The following is a 21,148-nucleotide window of genomic DNA, read 5'->3' as shown; positions in this document are numbered from 1 at the left end:
AGGTTAAACTAATTGTATCATCTTATAATTAATTTTGTAGGGTGATGAGGCAAACTTACTTTCTTGTTTGCTTTATTGAAATCACAGGATAAGGGGCACTTCTGCCTGACCTATGAAGCCTCTATGACCCGTTTGTTCCGTGAAGGTCGAACAGAGACCGTGAGATCCTGTACCAAGGAATCATGTGATTTTGTGAGGGCCATGGAGGATCCCAATGAAACTGTGGGTACCAGGCCCTTTTTGGAATTAAATATAATTTTCCTATAAAATAATGGTTTGAGTTTGACTCCAATCTATCATTACACAGAGAGAAAACCGTCTGGCTCTGTACCGGGCAGCTGCTGAACGTCACCAGCTCATGTATCGTTTAGCAATGACAGGAAAAGGCATTGACCGCCACCTTTTCTGCCTCTATCTTGTGTCTAAGTATCTGGGAACTGAGTCCCCCTTCCTTCAGCAGGTGAGAATCTCGATCATTGAAAATGTTATCAAGTTTATTGTTATTTGTGTGAATATGTGATCTGTCCCATAATTTGTGTTTTATTTCTTTTTAATGTGGCTTTCCACAAAGGAGAACTAAAGGTAAACTTGTTTGTTATATTAGCATAGAAAGTCTTTCATAACTGCTGTATATTTATGCTGTTAAAACAACTGTCTCTGACTAGAAAACTGTGGCACTCATGATAAAAAACTTTGAGTCAGTTAAAGCCCATAGCAACCCATCAGATTTAGAAAATGAATAAGAATTGAAAAGAAATACCATATTGGCTGGCTGTGGACAGTGCCTTCACTTTTTCATTTTTCATTTTTATTCTCTTGTTTTTTTCAGCACCAGATCCAATTTTTTTCACAAACAGGAATGATCTACACACTCATGTGTGTTCTGCCGTTTGTTTCAGTGCCTGCATTCTGTGATGTGATGTTTAAAAACAAGGCCCAAAGTTTAGTTGTGACTTGGACTCCCTGACCTTCGAATAATGCTTATTGCTTATTCCTGCGTGTTGATCTCTTGACTCTGAGAGTATACTCTGACTTTCCTAGGTGCTGTCTGAACCCTGGCGTCTCTCTACATCCCAGACTCCTCAACAGCAACTAAAAATGTTTGATATGGAGAAATTTCCAGAACATATATCTGCTGGTGGAGGATTTGGACCGGTAAGTATAACAGGTGCATCGAAATGGATTTTCAGGCCGAAACCAAAAATATTTTTTTTCTAACCTTTTAAAAAATATTTTTTAGAATTTTTTACATTTTTATTTATTTATGTATTTTTTACATTACTTTCAGGGGCTCTGAGTAAATATCTGGGGTCTAAACAGACCCCGGATATTTCCCTTTTGAAATAGAAAAAAGATTGAGGACAAAGTTCTCAATTTTGTTTTTCTGCAGCCTCTGTTATAAATGAACAGGAAGCCTCCATACTGAGTGCTCCTGTCCATTCTTAAACTGTGGATCTAGTATGAGTTACTATGTCAACAATGAACAGGAAGGGATGTAGAGCACTTCCTGTTCATTCATAATTGGGGACACAGTAAACATACTGTGACCTCTATTATTTACAAGCACTCAGCGATCAGCTGATCACTGAGTGCATGTAACCACTCTCCTTCCTGACTCCTTTGGCTGTCACAGGAGGGTGAGCCAGCGGTGCCTCTTGTGAAAGCTAACAGGTGTCTCCTCCCTGCACCGCTCTCCATCCTGATTTGTTGTCACAGGAGGCCGAGCAGGGTAGTTTGGAGGAGGAGAGCTCGGTCTCCTGTGACACAGACTGGTGACAGCGCTCTCCTTCCTGCCTGCTCGGACTCCAGAAAGTTTTTCTCCTCCCCTCTGGACGCTGCTCTGTGTCAATAGAGAAACCAGCCATGCACTGTAATTTCCCACTTTGACAAAAGTACCATTTTCAGCCGATATGTTTCGGTGCCCGAAATTTTGGCGAACCCCTAGTAAGTAGGGATGCACAGATATGGGTTTTTCGGTATCGAGTGCATCCGCTGGCATGGAGCCAGCTTCCCAAGAATTCAGGAAGCCGGGCGGTGTGTAAAGACAAGCTGCCCGGCTTCCTGATTGCCCGGCAAGCCAGCTCCATGTTGTTTGGCCAGCTCGATTGCGATTGGCTGGAATACCAGCTTCCCAGCCAATCAGCATCGAGCTGGCTTCCCGTCCAATCAGGAAGCCGGGTGGCGAGTAATGACCTGCCTCCCCGGCTTCCTTATTGGCCGGCAAGCCGGCTCGATGCTGATTTGCTGGGAAGCCGACTTCCCGGCCAATCAGCAAGGAGCTGGCTGTTCAGCTGGCTCCATGCTGATTGGCCAGGAATCCGGCTTCCCAGCCAATCAGCATGGAGCCAGTTTCCTGGCCAATCAGGAAGCTGGGAGGTGGGTCATTAGTCGCCTCCCACTTTCCTGATTGCCCGAGAAGCCAGCTCCATGTTCCCCTGTGACACTGCCGGTCAGAGGAAATCTTCCTCTGACTGGAAGTTCTGGTATCGGGAAAGGTATCGGAGCATTTGGGTGAGTACTAGTATCGGTATTGGTGCATCCCTACTAGTAGGAATATCTTAGCATGTGGCACAGGTAAATATGCAGGTACTGCAGCATTTGCACAGGAATGGAAAGCCCTGTATAAACTAGGGTGGGCCTTTATGTAGCTCAACTTCTTCTGGCTAAATACTAATGTCGTCTAGATGGTTGTACAAGCTGCTGTAAACTTAAAGTCTAAACAGGACCATCAGAAGCTGTCTTTGAGGAGGATGATAATTTTGGGAAATAGTTCAGTAGTAGGGGTAAAGTAGCAGCACTTAGTGATCATTTTTTCTATGTACCATGGTGGAGGTGACCAGAATGAAACAGCTGACTAGCAGCTCCCCTGTTAGCAGTGCATGGCTATCACTGATATCTAACATGTTGTTTTAACACACCTAGAAAAGCATTAAAGACCACTCGCACATAGCCAGAAAGCTGTTTCACACCCTTATCCCTTCAATCATATGGTATAATTACTGCACTGTGGGCTAAGCAAGTATTCAGCTTATCAGGGTAAAAGAGAGCCACCAGCATCAGTTCGTCCTCCATTAGGAGTAAAATCCTTTGCCTTGTGGACTGGTCTTTTCTCTTTATAATTGCTGCCTCTTCTAAACCTATACGGCTAAAAAATATATACCATACACCTGCTTCAGCTTCTAAATCTTTATATATATATATATATATATCTGTCGCTCCTTACAATAGCGCTTCCAGTTGTAGGGAGACAATGCTTACCCATTGCCTTCTAATGCAGGTGAAGTGTTGTCACTCGGCCATGTGCACTCTCGCAGTAGGATTACAGGAAGCAGTGTTTTCGGACTTGCAAATTCTGAAGTCTTGGAGGCAGGACCAGAAGAGTCATTCATTGTCTACTCTCTGCCTACAGCAGAAGGAAAGTGCAGAATGGGCTTCTAAGACTAGCCATGCACATGTAGATTTTGTTTGGTCATCCCTGCAGACTAAACTAGAGAAATCACTTGCTTTATGCATATTCGGAATCTACAATGGTGGCTAGTACTACATATTCAGGAAGCTGCTGGCACCCTCCTGTCTGAATACACTAATCTGATAGGATGCAGTCACTGTTTGGCCAACAGTTGTTACCCAACTCCTTCGATTTTGAAATCAACTTTTGTTGAACTAAGTGGTGCCAAAAGGGGCCACACGCAGCTCGAATTTAGAGCTGGGTATGGCTAGCATGATGCCTTAAGTCCTGGACCAGGCAGTCAGTGTCCAAAGCCCATCACACACCTGACCGATAAGTTTCTATGGATTGGTGGGTGCTGCGGTGGCGCCGCTCAATGCAAAAAGAACAAAGGTCGCTCTAAAATCCTAACAAATACTCCTTTAATGGCGTATGTTCATATTTTCACATAATAACGACGTTTTGGGGCCACACAGGGTCCCATTCATCATGCAAAACTCATGGAGAAATAGACTGTGGACACATCACTGCAAAAAATAATAATAATATATATATATTCTGTATTTAATTGTTCCTGGACATAAAATGACTTTCCTTCTTTATTATCTTGTAGGTGGCTGATGATGGCTATGGTGTGTCTTACATCTTTGCTGGTGAAAATGTCATCACCCTACATATTTCCAGTAAACTGTCCAGCCCTGAGACGGTAGGTCCTAAACACCTACTACATGTTTTATTATTAGCAATCTTTGCATTCTTGTTGATTTATTAATTACCTATATAAGGCTTATTTTAGTTTACTCCTGGATGGTTTGTTTTTATTAAAAGAAAACTGACATAAAAGAACCGTTATTAAAAAAAAAACTGTGCTGCCGTTGCTAACTTTAAAAAAGATCTTCATGGTTTTTTTCAAATTAACTCTTGCAGTGGGGTTACCCCTACACTGCAAGGATTAAGTGCTTGTTTTAGCCTAGGGATGAAAATAAAGAAAATATACTCACCTAAACTGTGGCCCCGCTTGGCTGTTAGAATGGTCCCTGCAGCCTCTTCTTCCCTGGGCTCTGGCGGTCTAAGGACCCGTAACTTCATTGCATTTAATGCAGGTCCAGTAGACGTGAGAACACAGAGGGACATACCACAGCTAGAGCGGAGGGGGATAGGTGAGTGGTCACTGCCACAGGACCGAAGATCAGGTATTTTCTTTATTTTCATCCCTAGGCCAAAATAAGCACTTAACCCGTGCAGTCTGGGGGTAGCCCCGCTGCAAGGATTAATTTAGAAAACTTACTTTTCTGACTTTTTTTTTAAATTATAGAGTATATTTATATTTTCCTCCATATTTACAAGATGTCCAGCAAAATTGACTGTTACGGGGCTTGGGACAAACTATATCTCTGCCAGGGGTGCGTATAAATGATCACCTTTATTCCCAATGTTTATAGCGAACTAACCAAAGTCTTGTTTTTATTATTTTCTCTTCTTATACGGTACAGTTGTTATGATTATTAACTTGGAAATGCCTTAAAGTAGAATTAAACTCGTTTTTTGGGAGGGTTTTTGCATATATTGACTGCTAGCAAGCAGTCGATATATGCAAAAACATTTTAAAAAATGTAAAAACTTACCAAAAAGATAATTACTTACCTGTGTCTCCGCCACTCCCTCCGGTCTGAAGATCTGAAGCTTCTCGAGGGGCTGTGCAGGATGATGGGGCGGGCGCATGCGCAGTAGAGATCTTCGGTGGGGAGAAGAGGAGAGACACAGTGGAGGTGAATGCACGCAGCCAGGAGCGTGCATATCAGACAGACAGCGTGGGGAGGGGGGGGGGGTATTTTATCCTTTAAGGCCTGTTCACATTAGATCAGGTCCTGATCAGCAGACTGCTGATGCAGTGCGTTTTTGGCCGCGTTTTGGCCGCGTTTTTGATGCGTTCCAGCAAAAAAAAGTTGGAGTGGGCCTGTAGAATGTTAGCTACAGCGTAGTGCGTTTTTGACGCGTTTGCGTATCCGGACCGTTTCCGGACCTGACAAAATGTGACATGCAGTATTTTTTCTGTCGTAACCTGAACGGACTGCGCACGTGAGAACTGGAGCCCATAAAACACATAGGGATACATTGGGATGCATTTTGAGTGCAGCAGCATACGGAGACGGTCAGCACACAAAACGGACGTCGTGTGAACAGGCCCTTAATGTCATTTTAAGGCATGAAATAACAAAGGAATTTATATACTCTACTGTACATTATCCGTGACTAGTAGCCTGTGTAAAACTGACACTTAGGGCCTGTTCACACGACGTCCGTTTTGTGTGCTGACCGGCTCCGTACGCTGCTGCACTCAAAATGCATCCCAATGTATCCCTATGTGTTTTATGGGCTACAGTTCTCACGTGCGCAGTCCTTTCAGCTTACGACAGAAAAAATACTGCATGTCACATTTTGTCAGGTCCGGAAACGGTCAGGATACGCAAACGCGTCAAAAACGCATCAAAAACGGACTGCGCTGCAGCTAACATACTAACAGCCCCACTCCAGCAAAGTGGGGCTGTTTTTTTTTTTTTTTGCTGGAACGCATCCAAAACGCGGCCAAAAACGCAATGCATCAGCAGCTCCACGTCTGCTGATCAGGACCTGATCAGGACCTGATCTCATGTCTAAAACAGGAGTTGAAGTCTAATTTAAAAATTGGTAATTACTGAGCAATGTTAATACATTGCTTCTTTCCTTATTTGTATTAGACATCATGTTTGTTGTCAACGTTTCTCATTTCGTAGATATCAATAAAAATGGAGAACAAAGTTTAATGCTGTCACAGTCAGTTTTATTATATACTCGTGATAATAATAGCAGCTGGCAAAAGCCTTATCATTTTAAAAGTGCATATAAATTAGTTATCTCCTAATAGAGACACCATTTAGTTTTAAATTACATCTAGACCATTAAATAAGCAAGTAGTTCCTGTAAAGCACTGTACCGTAAATTAATGAATTACTTAAATGGCAGCTGTCCTGTTTATGCATCTTGAACTAAGCTTCTGTTTCATTTTGTTGTGTGAAATGTATTTCCAACCATGGACTGGTTGCATTCGTCTAGTGCAGGCAGAGATGGATTACATAAAACATCTTCTTACTAAATACTGTATCTAGTATTTTGTAGAATTAAAGATCTGCAATAAACAATTTGTGAAAACTGGTCTCAAAACATTTTATAGCGAAATCTTCCTAATTATAGACAGTCAAAGTTCATTTCTTTTGGGAAAAACACACAAATGCTTTGCTTATAACCCTGTCTGTAATGTTAAAGTAGATGTTTTATTCTTTTACTTTTCCTACAATCCAAATGAAAAGTATCTTCCTCAAAATAATTTACTAAATGGGTTTGGAAGGACTAGTCCTCTATTAGGACTTTATTGCTGTCTATGTCCCCATGAGGGAGATTTCCCTTTATTTCCTGTCCTAATAACAGGTTTTAGACAGAATGAGCAGAGAAATATCCTCTATGGGGTAACAGACATCTTCAGTGGCAACACAAACAGCATTTAAACTTTAAAAAAAATGCGAGTGGGCAAGGCTCTTTATTGCACAAGTGACATGTTATGTCTGCCTGTTTGCAATCTACTTTAGAATATACACTGAACAACTCACTGTACATTCTCTGCACACCTCTGTGCTAGGATGAATGAACTGAATGGTACGCATGTATACCATTCAGTAGGGTTGCACCGATACCAATATTAGTATCGGTGCAGATGCAGAGTATTTGGGCGAGTACTTGTACTCGCCCAAATGCTCCGATGCCTAGCCCGATACTTCCGGTATCAGGAAGCTAGGCAGCGCGTTATTACACGCTGCCCACCTTCCTGACTTGTGACGAGAGAGCATGCAGCTGGCTTCCCAGCCAATCAGGAATCCGGGCAGCGTGTAATACCGGTATACAGAAATACCGGTATCGGTGCATCCCTACCATTCAGGGGGGCTGAAGACCCTTCACCAGGAAGAAGCCAAGGAGAAGATGTCAGAACATTGAGGGAGTGAGGGGAGGTGAGTTAATTTCCACTTTAAAGCTTTAAATATATAAAACTAATGCAGCCACCTTAGATGTGGTGGCTGCATTAGTTTTCTATATTTCAGGCTAAAAATATTTTTAGCAAGTACAGAAAATACCTGTTGATCCTGCCATAAATGCAGTGTGCTTGCCACTTCCAAAACAATGCCATAATTCTTTTGTAAGCTACCAATCCCATCAACTACCATGTAATATAGATGCACTAAGGCAGACATGTTTGAAGTCCAACCTGTGTGGCAACCATGGTTCCCTCAATAGCTAGCAATGGAGAAATTAGTGTAAATGCGAAGGGACAGGAAGTTAATGAGGGGTTACCAGGGGAAAAAGGTTAAAAGCCTGGAAAGCTGCAATATATTACATTTTTGAGTTTGGATACTCTTTATCTGGAAAGCAATTGATATAATACTTCAATGAATAGTATTTCATAGTAATAATATTATTAGAAATCATATATTGTATTTCCATTCAGTCCTCTCAAATCAGTAAAATATGCATTTTCATTGGTTCCAGGGTATGCTGCTCCAATTTCTTTTAATTTTGGCTATTTGCTTAGTAACCTTGTAAAACCATCATCAGTATTACAGGTCATCTTTCACTTGTAATTACTACCATGGATGGTTATTGGCTACATGTGTTTTGGAGAAGGTGGGATTACGTCTTTTTCTTCACCTATATGGAGTTAATTGTTTAACTTTAAAAATTGCTGTATAACGACTATGACCTATATCAGTTAAAAGCAATCTATGTGGCTATGTTATTTATAGTTGCATTGTTGGTGTGATTATGTTCTATATCACATTGTTCGCAATGTAAAGTCACTGTGAGGGCCTGTTCATGCTCCATGTGATTCCAGTGTGGTTTTGTGCTTGTACATATTTTTGTAGCACATTATAGTGTGTTTTAATATGAAGCAAATCTCACATACATTTTCCTCTCATCTTGATTTAGATGCATTAAAATATGTACAGAAAAGCAGGCTGCAGCATATACAATTGTAAAATCATGCACTGTAGAGCAGCGTAGTAGAATGAGCTGCCTACACTGGATTCAGTTGATTTTACCAGTGTCCTATGGTAGGGTCATGGAACCACACAGTGTGAACAGGCCCCCTCTCAATGAAAGTTTATCTAATCGTATTACTTCTCCACAGAATTCTCACCGTTTTGGACAAAAGATCTGTCAGTCTATGCGGGATCTGGCTCAGCTTCTTACTGTACCTCCTCGTGGTGAACGGTAAACCACTGCCGCCGCTGTGGGATCACAATACACGTCACATGATTTGTTATACTTTCTACTCACTTGAAAATGTTATCTGCTTATTAGGCTTTATTCAGATGTGTATGCTGTGTTCAAAGTGCAGTGATAAGGTGTTCTAGGAGAATGCCTCTCACTGCACACTGTGCAAAGCGCACCAAGACTACTGCATGAAGGAGATTAGGAGTGCACTGCAGAATGCATTTCACCATCGCTGAAGTTCCATTCATGAACTTTGGCAGGAAATAAATGCGTTTTCATAAACATTGTTGTTATTTGTCAGTGACAATACAAGCCAATCTAACTGTTAGTTAGAAACACAATATATATTAATACCGTACTGAACAAAAATTACATTTGAATGTATGTAAATAATGTCATGCTAACCTATCTGCACACACAAACCCACAACACCAGTGTACTGCTTCTTTCAGTCATCTGTCATTTCACCTCATCCATATTTCAGCAAACTCTGTATGATGCACTGATCAGTACACATCACTGATTTGGAGAAATACATCTATTTAGGTTACCAGAATGCATTAAAAAGAATGTGATGTACCCTAGCTCCAATATATCCCCCGGGCAGGACCATGTTCTTACCGTTTATATTTGCACACAAAGTAGCTTTCTTCTTGACATTGAGAGTCTTTCCACTGAAGGAATTCTGACAGAGGAAGGAGAAGAGAAGTTATTCAGATTAAATGGGTGAACAGATCATTAAAACAAGCTAACTCAAGATTTCTGTTTTGCTTGTATGTCTGCAGTAGGTTTCAGTCTCTATTTACATGGCACAGTCTTTTCTCTCCTCTGCACTACTGCATATCAGTGTTAGGAAAACAACTGCATAACCCTACTACTGACAAAACCATGGTCCTATCAATAATAATATGGCAAATCCCTACTGCTGACTAAACCAAAATCCTATCAACATGAATAAGGCAAATCCATACTGCTGATAAAACCACAGTCCTATCAACAATAATACAGTAAACTCCTACTGCTGACAAAACCATAGTCCTATCCACAATGATATGGCAAATCCCTACTGCTGACAAAACTACAGTCCTAGCAACAATAGTACAGTAAACTCCTGCTTCTGACAAAACCATAGTCCTATTGACAATAATACGGGAAATGGCTACTGCTGACAAAACCAAAGTCCTGTCAACAATATTACGGCAAACCCCTACTGCTGACAAAACCAAAGTCCTATCAAAAATAATACGGAAAGCCCTTGCTGCTGACAACAACAAAGTCCTATCAACATTAATATGGCAAACCTTTATTGCTGAAATACCACAGTCCTATCAACAATAATAGGGCAAACTCCTACTATTGACAAAATCAAAGTCCTATCAATTCAATATTAATACGGCAAACCACTACGGCTGACAAAACCAAAGCCCTATCCACAATAATACACCAAACCCCATACTGCTGAAAAAACAGACCTTAGTCCTATCAACAATAATAATCCTTAAGAAGCTATTAATGGGTTTTTTTTCTACTTGGATTTTCCTACAGTTTGTCCTACAGTTTGCACTATCTTGAATGTAAAAGCACAACGTTAAATTCTGATTATTTTTACACCCCCACTATCTTCCCTAAATTATAAGAAGGGAGCCCAAACAATAATATTGCGCACAGACATTTGAAATTAATTATGTTTCCACTACAGGTTATTGTAGAATGATAGATAAAGTATAAAAGCTATTGTATGAATTGCAGTTTTTTTTTGATTGGGTAGATCAGTTTTAAATATAAAAAATATTTAAATATTACAATAATATTCTGTATAGTGCACCAACACCATCTTCACCAACACTCACGTGTTTCTGTGGTCAGCTTTCCACAGTATTCAGAATTGTGCATATTATTTGGCTCTCCACTCTGCCAAGCACGATAATTATACATGGAGCCATCATTCCACTTCCATCTGCGATTCTGGCACCACATATATGACAAATATTACAAAAAGCAACATTGCAGTAACACATTCACCATAAACTTTTGGTTTAAATGTACATATCAATCTACTGTACTCCTCTAAAGTATATATTGAAATAATATAATATCACATATTGGCATTTTACGGTAATATAATTAATTTACTAAAGTAGTAAACACTGTTAATTCAGCACTTTGTACTTGTGTTCACTTTAATGATCTAATAAAGTACAAATCCTGTTTTACTTATTTCCCTTGCACATGATTGGAGGATTGTAGTGAACGCAGCTTCACCCTATAAAATAAGCCAAGTGAACATTCTCTTTCCCAAGGAAATAGGCTTTACTCTTTTACTGAGTCAACCCCAATGGCTTTAGTGTTAAAAATTGATGTTGTATATTTCATATTTAGAAGTGTGTAAGTTGGCTGCAAATACTTGAATTGTGAAGTTCTAGGTTACATGCACAATTATTAAAGTGACACTAAACTCAGGAGTTAAACCTTGAAATACATTCAAGTACCTTAACTATTAACCAAAATGTATCTTATTTGTATATCACTGGGCTATAGATCCTTCAATCATCTCTGAATTGGTGCTGACACTGTCCTTCCTCCTGGAGGGTGGCTACTTTTGTTCCCCATGGTCCCGGTGTGTGTTGTAAAGTAGTCACCGCTCCAAGCTCACTCCTGTGATAGACTACAATCTCAATAGAAATCAGTAAATTAAACATGAGATTGTAGTCCATCATGGGAGCGAGCTTGTAGTGGTGGCTACTATACAACACACACAGGGACCATGGGGAACAAAAGTAGCCACCCTCCAGAAGGAAGGACAGTGTCAGTATGAATTCAGAGATGATTTGAGGAACTACAGCCCAGTGATACATTGACTTCCCTAATGCAAATAAATAGGATCTGTTGTACATGGTGAATGTCTAGAAGACAAGCACAAGTGGAGTTGTTATTGACAGGGAACACAAACCTCTAGTTTAATTAAAATATTTGAATAGTTAATTTCACTTTTATATGGGTGGTGGGATTACATTTTAACTTTGATAAACATAGGAGCAGTAGGAATTAGATTGTGTGGTAAATGGTATATGAAAATAAATTATTATAGAAATATTAATTGATTACAATGAGAGGTCCGTATACAATGTATCATCTATCATCTTTCCAATGTCACTAGTTATTAAAAGAAAAATGTAAAACATGAATTATCTGTTTCAGGATATAGGCTGTCCATGATAGAATAGCATTACACACTACACTTGTATGCTAAAAGAACAGTATCAACTATTGTCATTAATTCTGTCCACATAATAAAGTATAAACATGTATATAAATGCATTGTATGTCTCAAAAACATCCAAAACTATTACTTCTGAATATAAAAAATCAAGTTACATTGTGGATTTTGTGAACAAAAAAAATTCTTACCGACTGAATAAATATTATTTTTGTTGAAATTATTGGTTTCCTCAAAGTAGATTTTGACACCACACATTATGTCTCACACAGTAATTTTACAGAGATATTTTTACAACAAAGTACATTTTCCTAGGTTCTCATAAAGATCTTGTATTGCTGAAAACATGAATCTTATATAATACTGTTATGTTACCTGTCACAACTGAATTTTCCAAGCAGTGCTGGAGCCTGCCATTTCCTGACATCTAGAGGTGGCTCTAATTCTGAGATGTGTGACACTACCCTTGTGTGTCCTGCCTGGTCTCTACTTGGAATCCTGAACTGGCAGCCTCAAGCAGGGGTTCAGCAGTTCGGTTGTGACAGATGATGGCCACGTTTTCCTGTTAATATACTCTTTTGTTATGACATTGTTTGCCAACTCTGGTTCTCAAAGACCACATACAAGTCATATTTTCTAGGTTTCCAGGTGCTTCCAAAATTGTGTTTATTCAATGTACTCTAGTTTATCTGTGGTGCTATTAGGAGATTTTTGGAAATGATGTTATGGAATTGTCTACATGTGCTTTAAACAATAAATATTTTTACTTACTCATATATTTATCATCTACATATCTATTGATAGATCTAAATAATCAAACAATGCTTGTAAGCTCCCATTCTCAGCCCCACCATTCAGACACACTCACTCCAGAGCTGCTGTAATACAGCAAATTAAGATTGTTTACATTTTTTGCTTATTTGGCTTAATTTTTCCCCCTTTTTATGTGGGGCTGAAATAGATATGGCGCCATTCCAGAAAAAATATGAACCGTCAGCAATAAATCGGAACAGAATCTAATTTCTAAGCTAGGGAAAACATAACTTCATCCTATAATATATAAATATGCAAATACACATTAAATTGCATGTATTTTAAAATAAAATCTACAATGTAAGTTACTAGGTAACCAAGGGTAGAAGTATATAGTAATGACATTGCATTAGATTATCTATTTTGTAGAGTCTGAGAGCATTACTATTAGCATAAACCACTCTGGCATTCTCCAAAAATGTTTTAAATGCATTGAGCATACCTGCTTTGGGTCATGAATTCCAATCCAGACATCTGCAGTTGATAGGTAAGCAGCCACGTGGCTTGCAATAATGGATGCTTCTAAATCATCTAAGATGGAGGCTAAGTGTGCATCATGACCATAACTGACACATTCATACTGCAAAAAAGGAAGGTTTTATTAAACCATTGACATAATAGACAGCTGAGAGTCTTAAACCCCATTTCATTGCCCTTATTATATGCCTGTTACCTCAGCTTCAGACCAGGTTAGATGGAATCTAAAGAAGCCATAGCAGTATGCCTTGTAAAAGAACCACCCAGGTGGACACGAGTAACGAGGAACAGCTGTGTGGAAAAGACTTGTATAAAATTTGTGCACATGTCTTATTGGTAAAATAGCCTAAAAAAGCTAAACTATAGCCTGAAAATATTATGGTCCTTAGCTCTGATTATTGTATTTATATGATATGTACAATTTTACAGATCCTCACTAAAGTTTGAGTTGCTGCATCAGTACATTAAGAGAAACACACCTAATAAGGCAGTGCTAGGGGCAATCACTTGACTATCCACAGATAAAGCCATTCTGTGTCTCATTCCCCCTCCTTGACTCCCTATACTGAAAATAATCCAACTGGAAAAGTCATTCAACCTAATAGTGACTTAGGCAGTTGAACAGACCTGGGTATTTCAGTTGCAAAGATCTTGCCTCCAAAGTCCCTAAGAAATATCAGAAGCCAGATAATTAAATCCCACAATATATACCCAAATCTAAATAAATAGCTTGGGTTAACTGGCCTTTTAAATATTAAGTTGTATCGGTCAATATCAAACTTTACATTTTTGAAAAGCAAATAAATGTGAGAATTGTACTAAGAAAATTAAATCTGAGTTAATAAGTAAATTTAGCTAATGCTGCTAGTTTAGTATAACCATATACTACATGACTATTAGCACAAAGTGGGACTACAAAGGGCCCTGTTGTTTTAAATACACTACCAAACATTTATATCTCTGGACCGGCAAATGCATAGTGGCAATAATGTTTACAAGATGGCATCACTTCTGACTTCTGAAGGGTATAATGTTGTGGTGTATTAATGTTTTATAAGAGATGTTTATTCAGGCTAAACAGACAACTGGTTCTCTTGTGCACAAACGCCCTTCTGAGAACTGCCAAAACTGCAAGTGTACAACTGCTACATAAACTGCAGCATAGCAAGAAGACTGAGAACAGATTCAAAACATACAGTGATTGGAATGGGATTGTTTCACTAAAGGCAAATAGATGCTTTGCAGGGGATTTTTCCCACAGCTTAGTGAATGAGGTGAAGCTCTGCTGACATCCATCATCCAATCACGTGTTGGCAAAAATGCATTTTACTTTTTTTCCTAGCACATGATTGGGTACTCTTTGCAGAGTAAGAATTCACCACCATCACTAAGGGAATATTCCCCTGCAACAGCCTATTTTCCTTTTTAAATCAAACCCAGTGACTTTTGATGATACTTTAATGTGTATGGAGAGACTTGCATTTTTCATCTGAAACACATACTGATACTATTTAGCTTTGTTTCCTTTCAGATGTATTGCACAATTCTCATTTGCATGACATGAGAATGATGAGAATGATGATGGATTCTTTAGAAGTAACGCCAAGTGCAACCTCCCACACTATGATGGATTTTGCCTTTTATGACTTTGTATATAAAGCATTGTTACATGTAGATCAATGTATAAAATAACTAATGAAATGACCTATTCTCACCTTCTGACACAGACACAGTAATAACCAGATACCCCAAAAGAGTAAGATAATTGGAGGGTTTCATCCTAAGGACAGCAAGAAACATATGAGAAACCACATCAAATATTATTACAGGCATTTTATAATAAATTGACTTGGACCTAAAACACAAACCAGTACCGTATTTGCCGGCATATAAGACGACTCGGCGTATAAGACTACCCTCTACTTTTTGTGTTAAAATATAGGTTTTGGGCTATACTCGTCGTTACCATATCCTTCTGTATGTACCCGGCGTATAAGATGACCCCCGATTTTTGGGGGATGTTTCAAGGTTTCAAAACCCGTCTTATACGCTGGCCAATACGGTATTTTATAATAAATACTGTATATTGTAATTCACCTTCCATCCAGAGATTTCCCCAGCAGTGCTTTTCTGCTATTAGATGTTCTCAGCATGATGGCCAGCATCATTCAAACAATTTCCTCTAAACCCAAGCCATCCTGGACCCGCCCCCAGCCTGTGACTGGACCGTGAAAAGACAAGCAGCACAGTGATGAGCTCATCTCTCTGTCACCATTTAAAGTCTATTGTTTAAAGACCAAAAGCTGGTAGACTGCAATATATTACCTTTTTTAATCGTTGAGTTAAATGTTCTCTTTTTGTACATTAGTCTTCAGTGTTGACACTTATTTCTTGGTAACTCTGAGTCTTTAACTTAAAGTACTTGTGTAGATGGGCAAATGTAGCTTGCTTTCAAGTACTTTCAACCTGCATTTGAGATCAGTATAAGTTCAAGCTTCTCATTTCCATTTGAGTTCCTTCACATGTACAATGGACCTGCAGTTGACCTACTTCTGATCTGTATCTGAACTCCTTGTAAGCTGCATACAGCTGCTTTTGCTTTCCCATAGACCAGTGTGGGTGGAAAAGCAATGTTGACAAAGACCCAAAGGTTTAGGTAGTGTAGGGAGTAGTTAGAACACCCAATTAGGATTTTGTTGTCTCATTGGGGAGATTTGCTTTCACCAAGGAGGCTTAACCTAAACCCTTAAACTTCAACTAATACATACCATTAAAGTGACACTAAACTCTTAAAATCTTAAAAATGCACTCAAGTACCTTAACTATTAAGAAAAATGTATCTTTTTTGTGTATCACTTGGCTGTAGATCCTCAAATCATCTCTGGATTCATGCCGACACTGTCCTTCCTTCTGGAGGGGGGCTACTTTGTTCCCCATGGTCCTTGTGTGTGTTGTAAAGTAGCCACCGCTCCAAGCTCACTCCCGTTATGGACTACAATGTTACATTTACTTTACTAGTTTGTATTGAGATTGTTTTAACATTTTTGTTAATATGGTACTTGAATGCATTTTTAAGATTTAACCCCTGAGTCTAATGTCAAAGTGTATCTGAACCCAAGAACATTATTTTGGCATTCAGTATATGTATGTGGTTTTCTGTTCTTTCTCACAGTTTTTTCTTTATGTTCATCTGGTGATCCTGCAGTAACACACCTCCTGTCCTTGGATGACAACGCTCAGTCACTGTACTGTATCTGTGGAGGAGCAGTGTTGTCACCCTAGTGAATGAGTGTGTTAGGACATCAGAACACCTCCATCTCCCCTCATCTCCAGAGCATAGGAGAGAGGTGTAGTTTACATAGGTAGCCTAGACATTGCAAAGTGCCCAGGACAGCACTGGATTTCTGGCAAGATTAGCAAGTTTTCTTTGCACTTATCAAAGCGGTATGGCAAAACGGCTTCGATGGAACAGTATATTTATCAGACCAAAAGGGAGCCAATAAGAGAAGTTCATTGTATTATGGTTTACACACACTCGAACTCCAAACCCTGGCATTAATGCTAACCTTAACCTAACCCCTGGCCTAATCCTAACACTAACTTAACCCTGACCTATATCTACGTTGTTTTGCTCCCTAACCATCTTGTGCTCAGATTGATGCTGAAAGCTGTTCTGTGCCGAGAGATTGAAAAGGGATTTAAATCACAGAAGCCAAGCGGGTCATTGCGATAGCTTGAAAGTCCCCTGATCTACCCTTTGCTGAAGTCAAACGTAGAGTATCACGTGTGATGTTCTTTGAGAAGCTTACTGCAATACAAAGAGATCCCATGGTGCCATTTAGGAAGCTGTGGGAGCCATGGATTGAGTCGTACCTTCCTCCCTCTTTCAATGTGGATTCCTTGACTGTGATGACCTACCGCCGGATATAGTGACCAACTATCTTCACTCCATTTCTCCTTTAGTCCTCCTTTCCTCATTTTGTCTTTCCCCTCCATCTCTCTCTCCTCTCTCTCCCTATCTCTCTTTCCTCTTTACTTGCTAACCCTCTCTCCTTTCTGCTATGGCATACCCCCTCCCCAAGAACCAGATAACTCAGACTAGTTTTCTGCAACCTTGAATCGAAGTCCGTGTTAATGTGTTGATTGTATTGATATTGAGTACTTTAAGTCTCCTAGGACTTCTCTGGACTAGTGTTACTATTGTAATTTCATTTTATTATGCACAACACGTGTTGTTTTCTGAGACCGATACTTGAAGTGTGCACAAGCTTATTTGTTTATCTACCTAAAACTAATAAAAACCTTTTGAACGAAAATGGATTTAAAATGCACATAAAGTAAGAAAATCTATATATCATCTCGAGTAACTTTATAACCTGTAGTTTCTAAGTAGTATATTATTTTCCACGTGGTCTATGGGGCTAGTAAATATATCAAGATGACAATCATTTTCCAGTTGACATTTATAGATTTGTTGCTTACCTGCTACAGAATCTTGAACAGGCTGTAGGAGTAGGTTTGTCAGAGTTGTTGGTGCTATATGAGCACAAATTGTGAATTTATATCTCACAGAAAGAGAGATAATCATGCCATATGGAGAGCAGGAAATGGAGACAGGAACAAGTAATAAGGATATGGTTAGTTCACCTAATTATATGGATTTCACCATCCACCCAGATCATAAATGTTAAAATAAGTTTATCACTACACCATTGATAAACAGTGCATTGTTGATGCTTCTGGTGAGATACAGCTATGTGTGGTAAATACTTGTTGCTCTGGAAATATATATTATATATTAATGAAGTTGATAAATTACATGCAGGTGTACCTGGAGGTAGCCACCTCTGATTTTAACGCATACTGTTGACAGGGCTACTTGTTTGGTTGCAGGCCAGCTGGCAGGTGAGCTGGGGATTTTCTGTGTTTTGTATTGTTGTAAGCCTTCCCAATGTGCGCCCTGCTATAAAGGCCGGTTATAGATTCATGCATGTACCATTTTTTCTAGGTTCTCTTTATTGACCCGGTCACCTCCAATACTGTGCTGGAACTCCTGTGACAGCTGAGATGGGAAGACTGCTCTCCCCACTCACTGTTTACACGGAGCGGCAGGGTTAGTTTTAACGCTCTGCTCACCGACTCGGCGGCGGAGCCCGGAGGACGGAGCCAGCGACGGGAGAGGTAGTTGCGCTGAAAACAAGTTACCACTTGGCGCCCGGAACTGCATGTCCTGGGCGTCGGGGGATTCCACACCCCTGCCTCCTCTCTGCTCCCTGCCGCCCCGAGGCCGGGCCTCGTGGGCTTGTGGGGAACCCGGCCCTGAATACATAGCTGAATTGCTTCAGCTACCAACAGATTTCCAAATAATTCTGTTGAACCATTCACCATTCACTCAGCAATATTGATTGAACAAGGTTACTTTTATAAACTATACACCAATATTGTTGTATCAGTCTATCAGGACTGATCTCGGTGCTAAAGAAAACTGCTCAGGCATTGAATTGGCAGAAACAGAAGAACGGAAAAAATTATTGCTTTTTATGTTTGCTAGTTTTCCCAGTTGAATTTCTTAGTTTTCCCAGTTGAATTCTTGCACAAACAGCATTACTGAAACAACAGCTCCAACCTTACAAATACTAAGTATATTTTGGTGCCCGGCCATTTTTTTTTTATATTAAACAATTAGTATTAAAGCCAAGTAATGAGAAAAAAAAGTCCCCTGGATTTTTGGCAGAAGCGACATGCTAAGTCTCTTCTGCCCAAAAAATTCTCCTTTTCCCCAGCAATTTTTTTTTCTGTGTACACTGTATGGCGCATGTGCAGTGTACACACTTGCGCATCTCTAAGATTCCATGGATGGACCGTGTGTCGGGGAGGATGTAACTCCTGTGCGCATGTGAATGAGCTACATTATCAGTGCCACCCAATGGCCAAAGAGCCATTGTAGGGTTAGTTCACATTACCTCTTCATACTCTCTTCAGTCCATAAACTAGAGCTCATCCATGGCAACAGAACAGCACGCTCTGCATGTGCGAGGCTCAGGAGTAGAGAACCCGGCCCAAACCGGAGCTCCTCCAAACTCAAAAGGAGCCCCTTCCAAACTTCTTCTATGACACCCAGTCAGCTGCTGGTGGAGAATTCCCTGCCCCCAGCTTGACCTAAACAAAGGGACAGGATGCAGTGACATCACTGACCTTATATGGCTGCATGCCCATATTTGGTAAATTACATTTACCTAATATGGCTATGTGGCCTTATTAGGTCAATGACATCAGTACAAGCATTGCACCCCATTGTTTACATGCAGTATTTTTTATATAGTGTATGCTGTTGACTATTGGTGTATTTTGCATTTTAGTGTATGTGTAAGTGTTATGTTGCTTGGTGTTTGCATGCCTGGAGTTTGTTTTGGTTTATTGGCTTTACTAATGAAATGCCATACATTGAGTCTGGGCTTCTGGTTTCTAGATATCTAGATATCCAGGCCTCACACTGGCACTTTGAACCAAACTGTACCAGAGCTTCACCTCATGTTGGGATAATGATAGGTGACAGCAATCAGATTCATAGCACTCCAATGAAGAGGGTATTGCTTACGCCCAGTTACATCCAAGAAGCTCCCGGCAGGCCGTGTATACACAGCGGCTGGCCGGGAGGTAGTTAAACACACAGGGACCTGGATTTGGCCTGTAATATGTATCAAATAACTCACTTTTACAGGGTCCAGTGATTTGCAGCAGTGCAGCTTGGGGTCAGACAGAAGGCCACACTGAATTTTGCCTCATTGCATTGTCGGGTCTTTTCTGCCCGTGCGTGCCCGCTAGGGGGCGCGCGCGAGCAGATGCAGCAGTGCCGTCCGTCCGTTTTTCTACTACGGGCGGACGGCAAGAGGTTAAAACAAAGGGCCAGTTCACTATGCATCAGTATGTTTGCGGTTGACCACAATGTGGTCATTAGCCAGAATATAGTACCCCATTATTGGTGGTCAGTGGTAGAAATGTAAGCCCATCATCGGTGTCTAGTGGCACTTACCTGGTAGGCTCCATGTCCCACCCTGCTCCTGAGAGCAAAGTCACAGTTAATACCATACAGGCACCATCAGTGATCACTAAGTGTGCATTAGTTATATTGGGATTCTCAAACATGCAGCACTCTGGCACCTGCTGTCAATCTGCAGTTAACTGTCCCCTACTTTCATTTTGCAATGGTCTTATATGCAGTGCCATCTAATTGCAAGGACTTGTATATACCGCTTACCTAGTGGACCCAAAATGCATGTCACAACACCAGCATACACTCAGAGTACACAGAAAAGCCCACAGTGTACACAGGAACTCAGTGTTTAGCAGTTCAGATCTCTGTATAAGGCTAAGTTTACTTTTCTGACCATGTTTCATGCTACACCAATATTCAAGGAGCTCCACCCACACAGCTGCACCATCCATTCACAGATCCTTTGATAGGATCTATGAATGGAGAAACTACAAGATCCATCAGCCACTGCAGCAGAGGGACTAGTATTCCCAATGGAATACAAGTGTGATGGCATTAGCACACTTGTAGTCCATTCATTCTTCCTCCTGTTCATGTCAGTGAATGTCTATACCTCGGTACGGGCATGGATGGGAAGGATAACCTGCAGGAGCAAGAGCATTGCACCTGTGACCCACTGATCGTGGTTACAATGCTTTCCTGGATGCAATACAAAAAATAATTAATTTTGAAACATTTGTTTTTTATCTAATACATGTGCATTTACTCTTTTTTCTAAAAGGTGGACTTTGCCCTTCAGTTTAAATGTGATTATAAAGATGACCTGTTTGAAGTACCATGCTTTGGGTAGCTTCTAATTTTACCAGATTTGCTGTGGAATACTGCAGACATCCCACTT

The 21,148-nt window shown here is 40.2% G+C and overlaps 2 protein-coding genes across 2 annotated transcripts in view; one reads left to right on the top strand and one right to left on the bottom strand.

Moving 5' to 3' along the window:
• Positions 1-8,829, top strand: part of CPT1B (carnitine palmitoyltransferase 1B) — a 45,663-nt gene extending 36,834 nt beyond the window's left edge. The window contains exons 15-19 of the mRNA XM_018564414.1: positions 88-222; positions 308-460; positions 1,042-1,155; positions 4,062-4,154; positions 8,664-8,829. Of these exons, the coding sequence (XP_018419916.1) occupies positions 88-222; positions 308-460; positions 1,042-1,155; positions 4,062-4,154; positions 8,664-8,750 (582 nt within the window). The 3' untranslated portion in view covers positions 8,751-8,829. The remainder of the gene's footprint in view (positions 1-87; positions 223-307; positions 461-1,041; positions 1,156-4,061; positions 4,155-8,663) is intronic.
• A 491-nt stretch (positions 8,830-9,320) lies between these two features.
• LOC108793460 (regenerating islet-derived protein 4-like) lies at positions 9,321-20,303 on the bottom strand. Its single transcript, XM_018564411.1, has 6 exons — positions 20,290-20,303; positions 14,972-15,036; positions 13,453-13,547; positions 13,222-13,359; positions 10,600-10,714; positions 9,321-9,434 (listed from the first exon to the last, which is right to left on the bottom strand). Exons 1-6 carry the CDS (start codon positions 20,301-20,303, stop codon positions 9,367-9,369), a joined length of 495 nt encoding a protein of 164 aa, XP_018419913.1. The 3' UTR covers positions 9,321-9,366.
• Positions 20,304-21,148: the final 845 nt, after the last annotated feature.

This window comes from Nanorana parkeri, unplaced genomic scaffold, assembly GCF_000935625.1.
Source record: "Nanorana parkeri isolate BGI_ZX_2015 unplaced genomic scaffold, ASM93562v1 scaffold749, whole genome shotgun sequence".
NCBI classification, from domain to species: domain Eukaryota; kingdom Metazoa; phylum Chordata; class Amphibia; order Anura; family Dicroglossidae; genus Nanorana; species Nanorana parkeri.
The sequence above is the reverse complement of the archived record's forward strand: the minus strand, read 5'-3'. Positions and strand labels throughout refer to the sequence as shown.

What these genes read in the sequence shown, in the direction of transcription:
- LOC108793460 (XM_018564411.1), bottom strand. An exon ending in TAACCTGGTCTGAAGCTGAG is followed by an intron (nt 13,360 to 13,452) that starts GTAACAGGCATA and finishes CCTTTTTTGCAG; the next exon opens with TATGAATGTGTCAGTTATGG. An exon ending in GAATTCATGACCCAAAGCAG is followed by an intron (nt 10,715 to 13,221) that starts GTATGCTCAATG and finishes ATGTGGTGCCAG; the next exon opens with AATCGCAGATGGAAGTGGAA.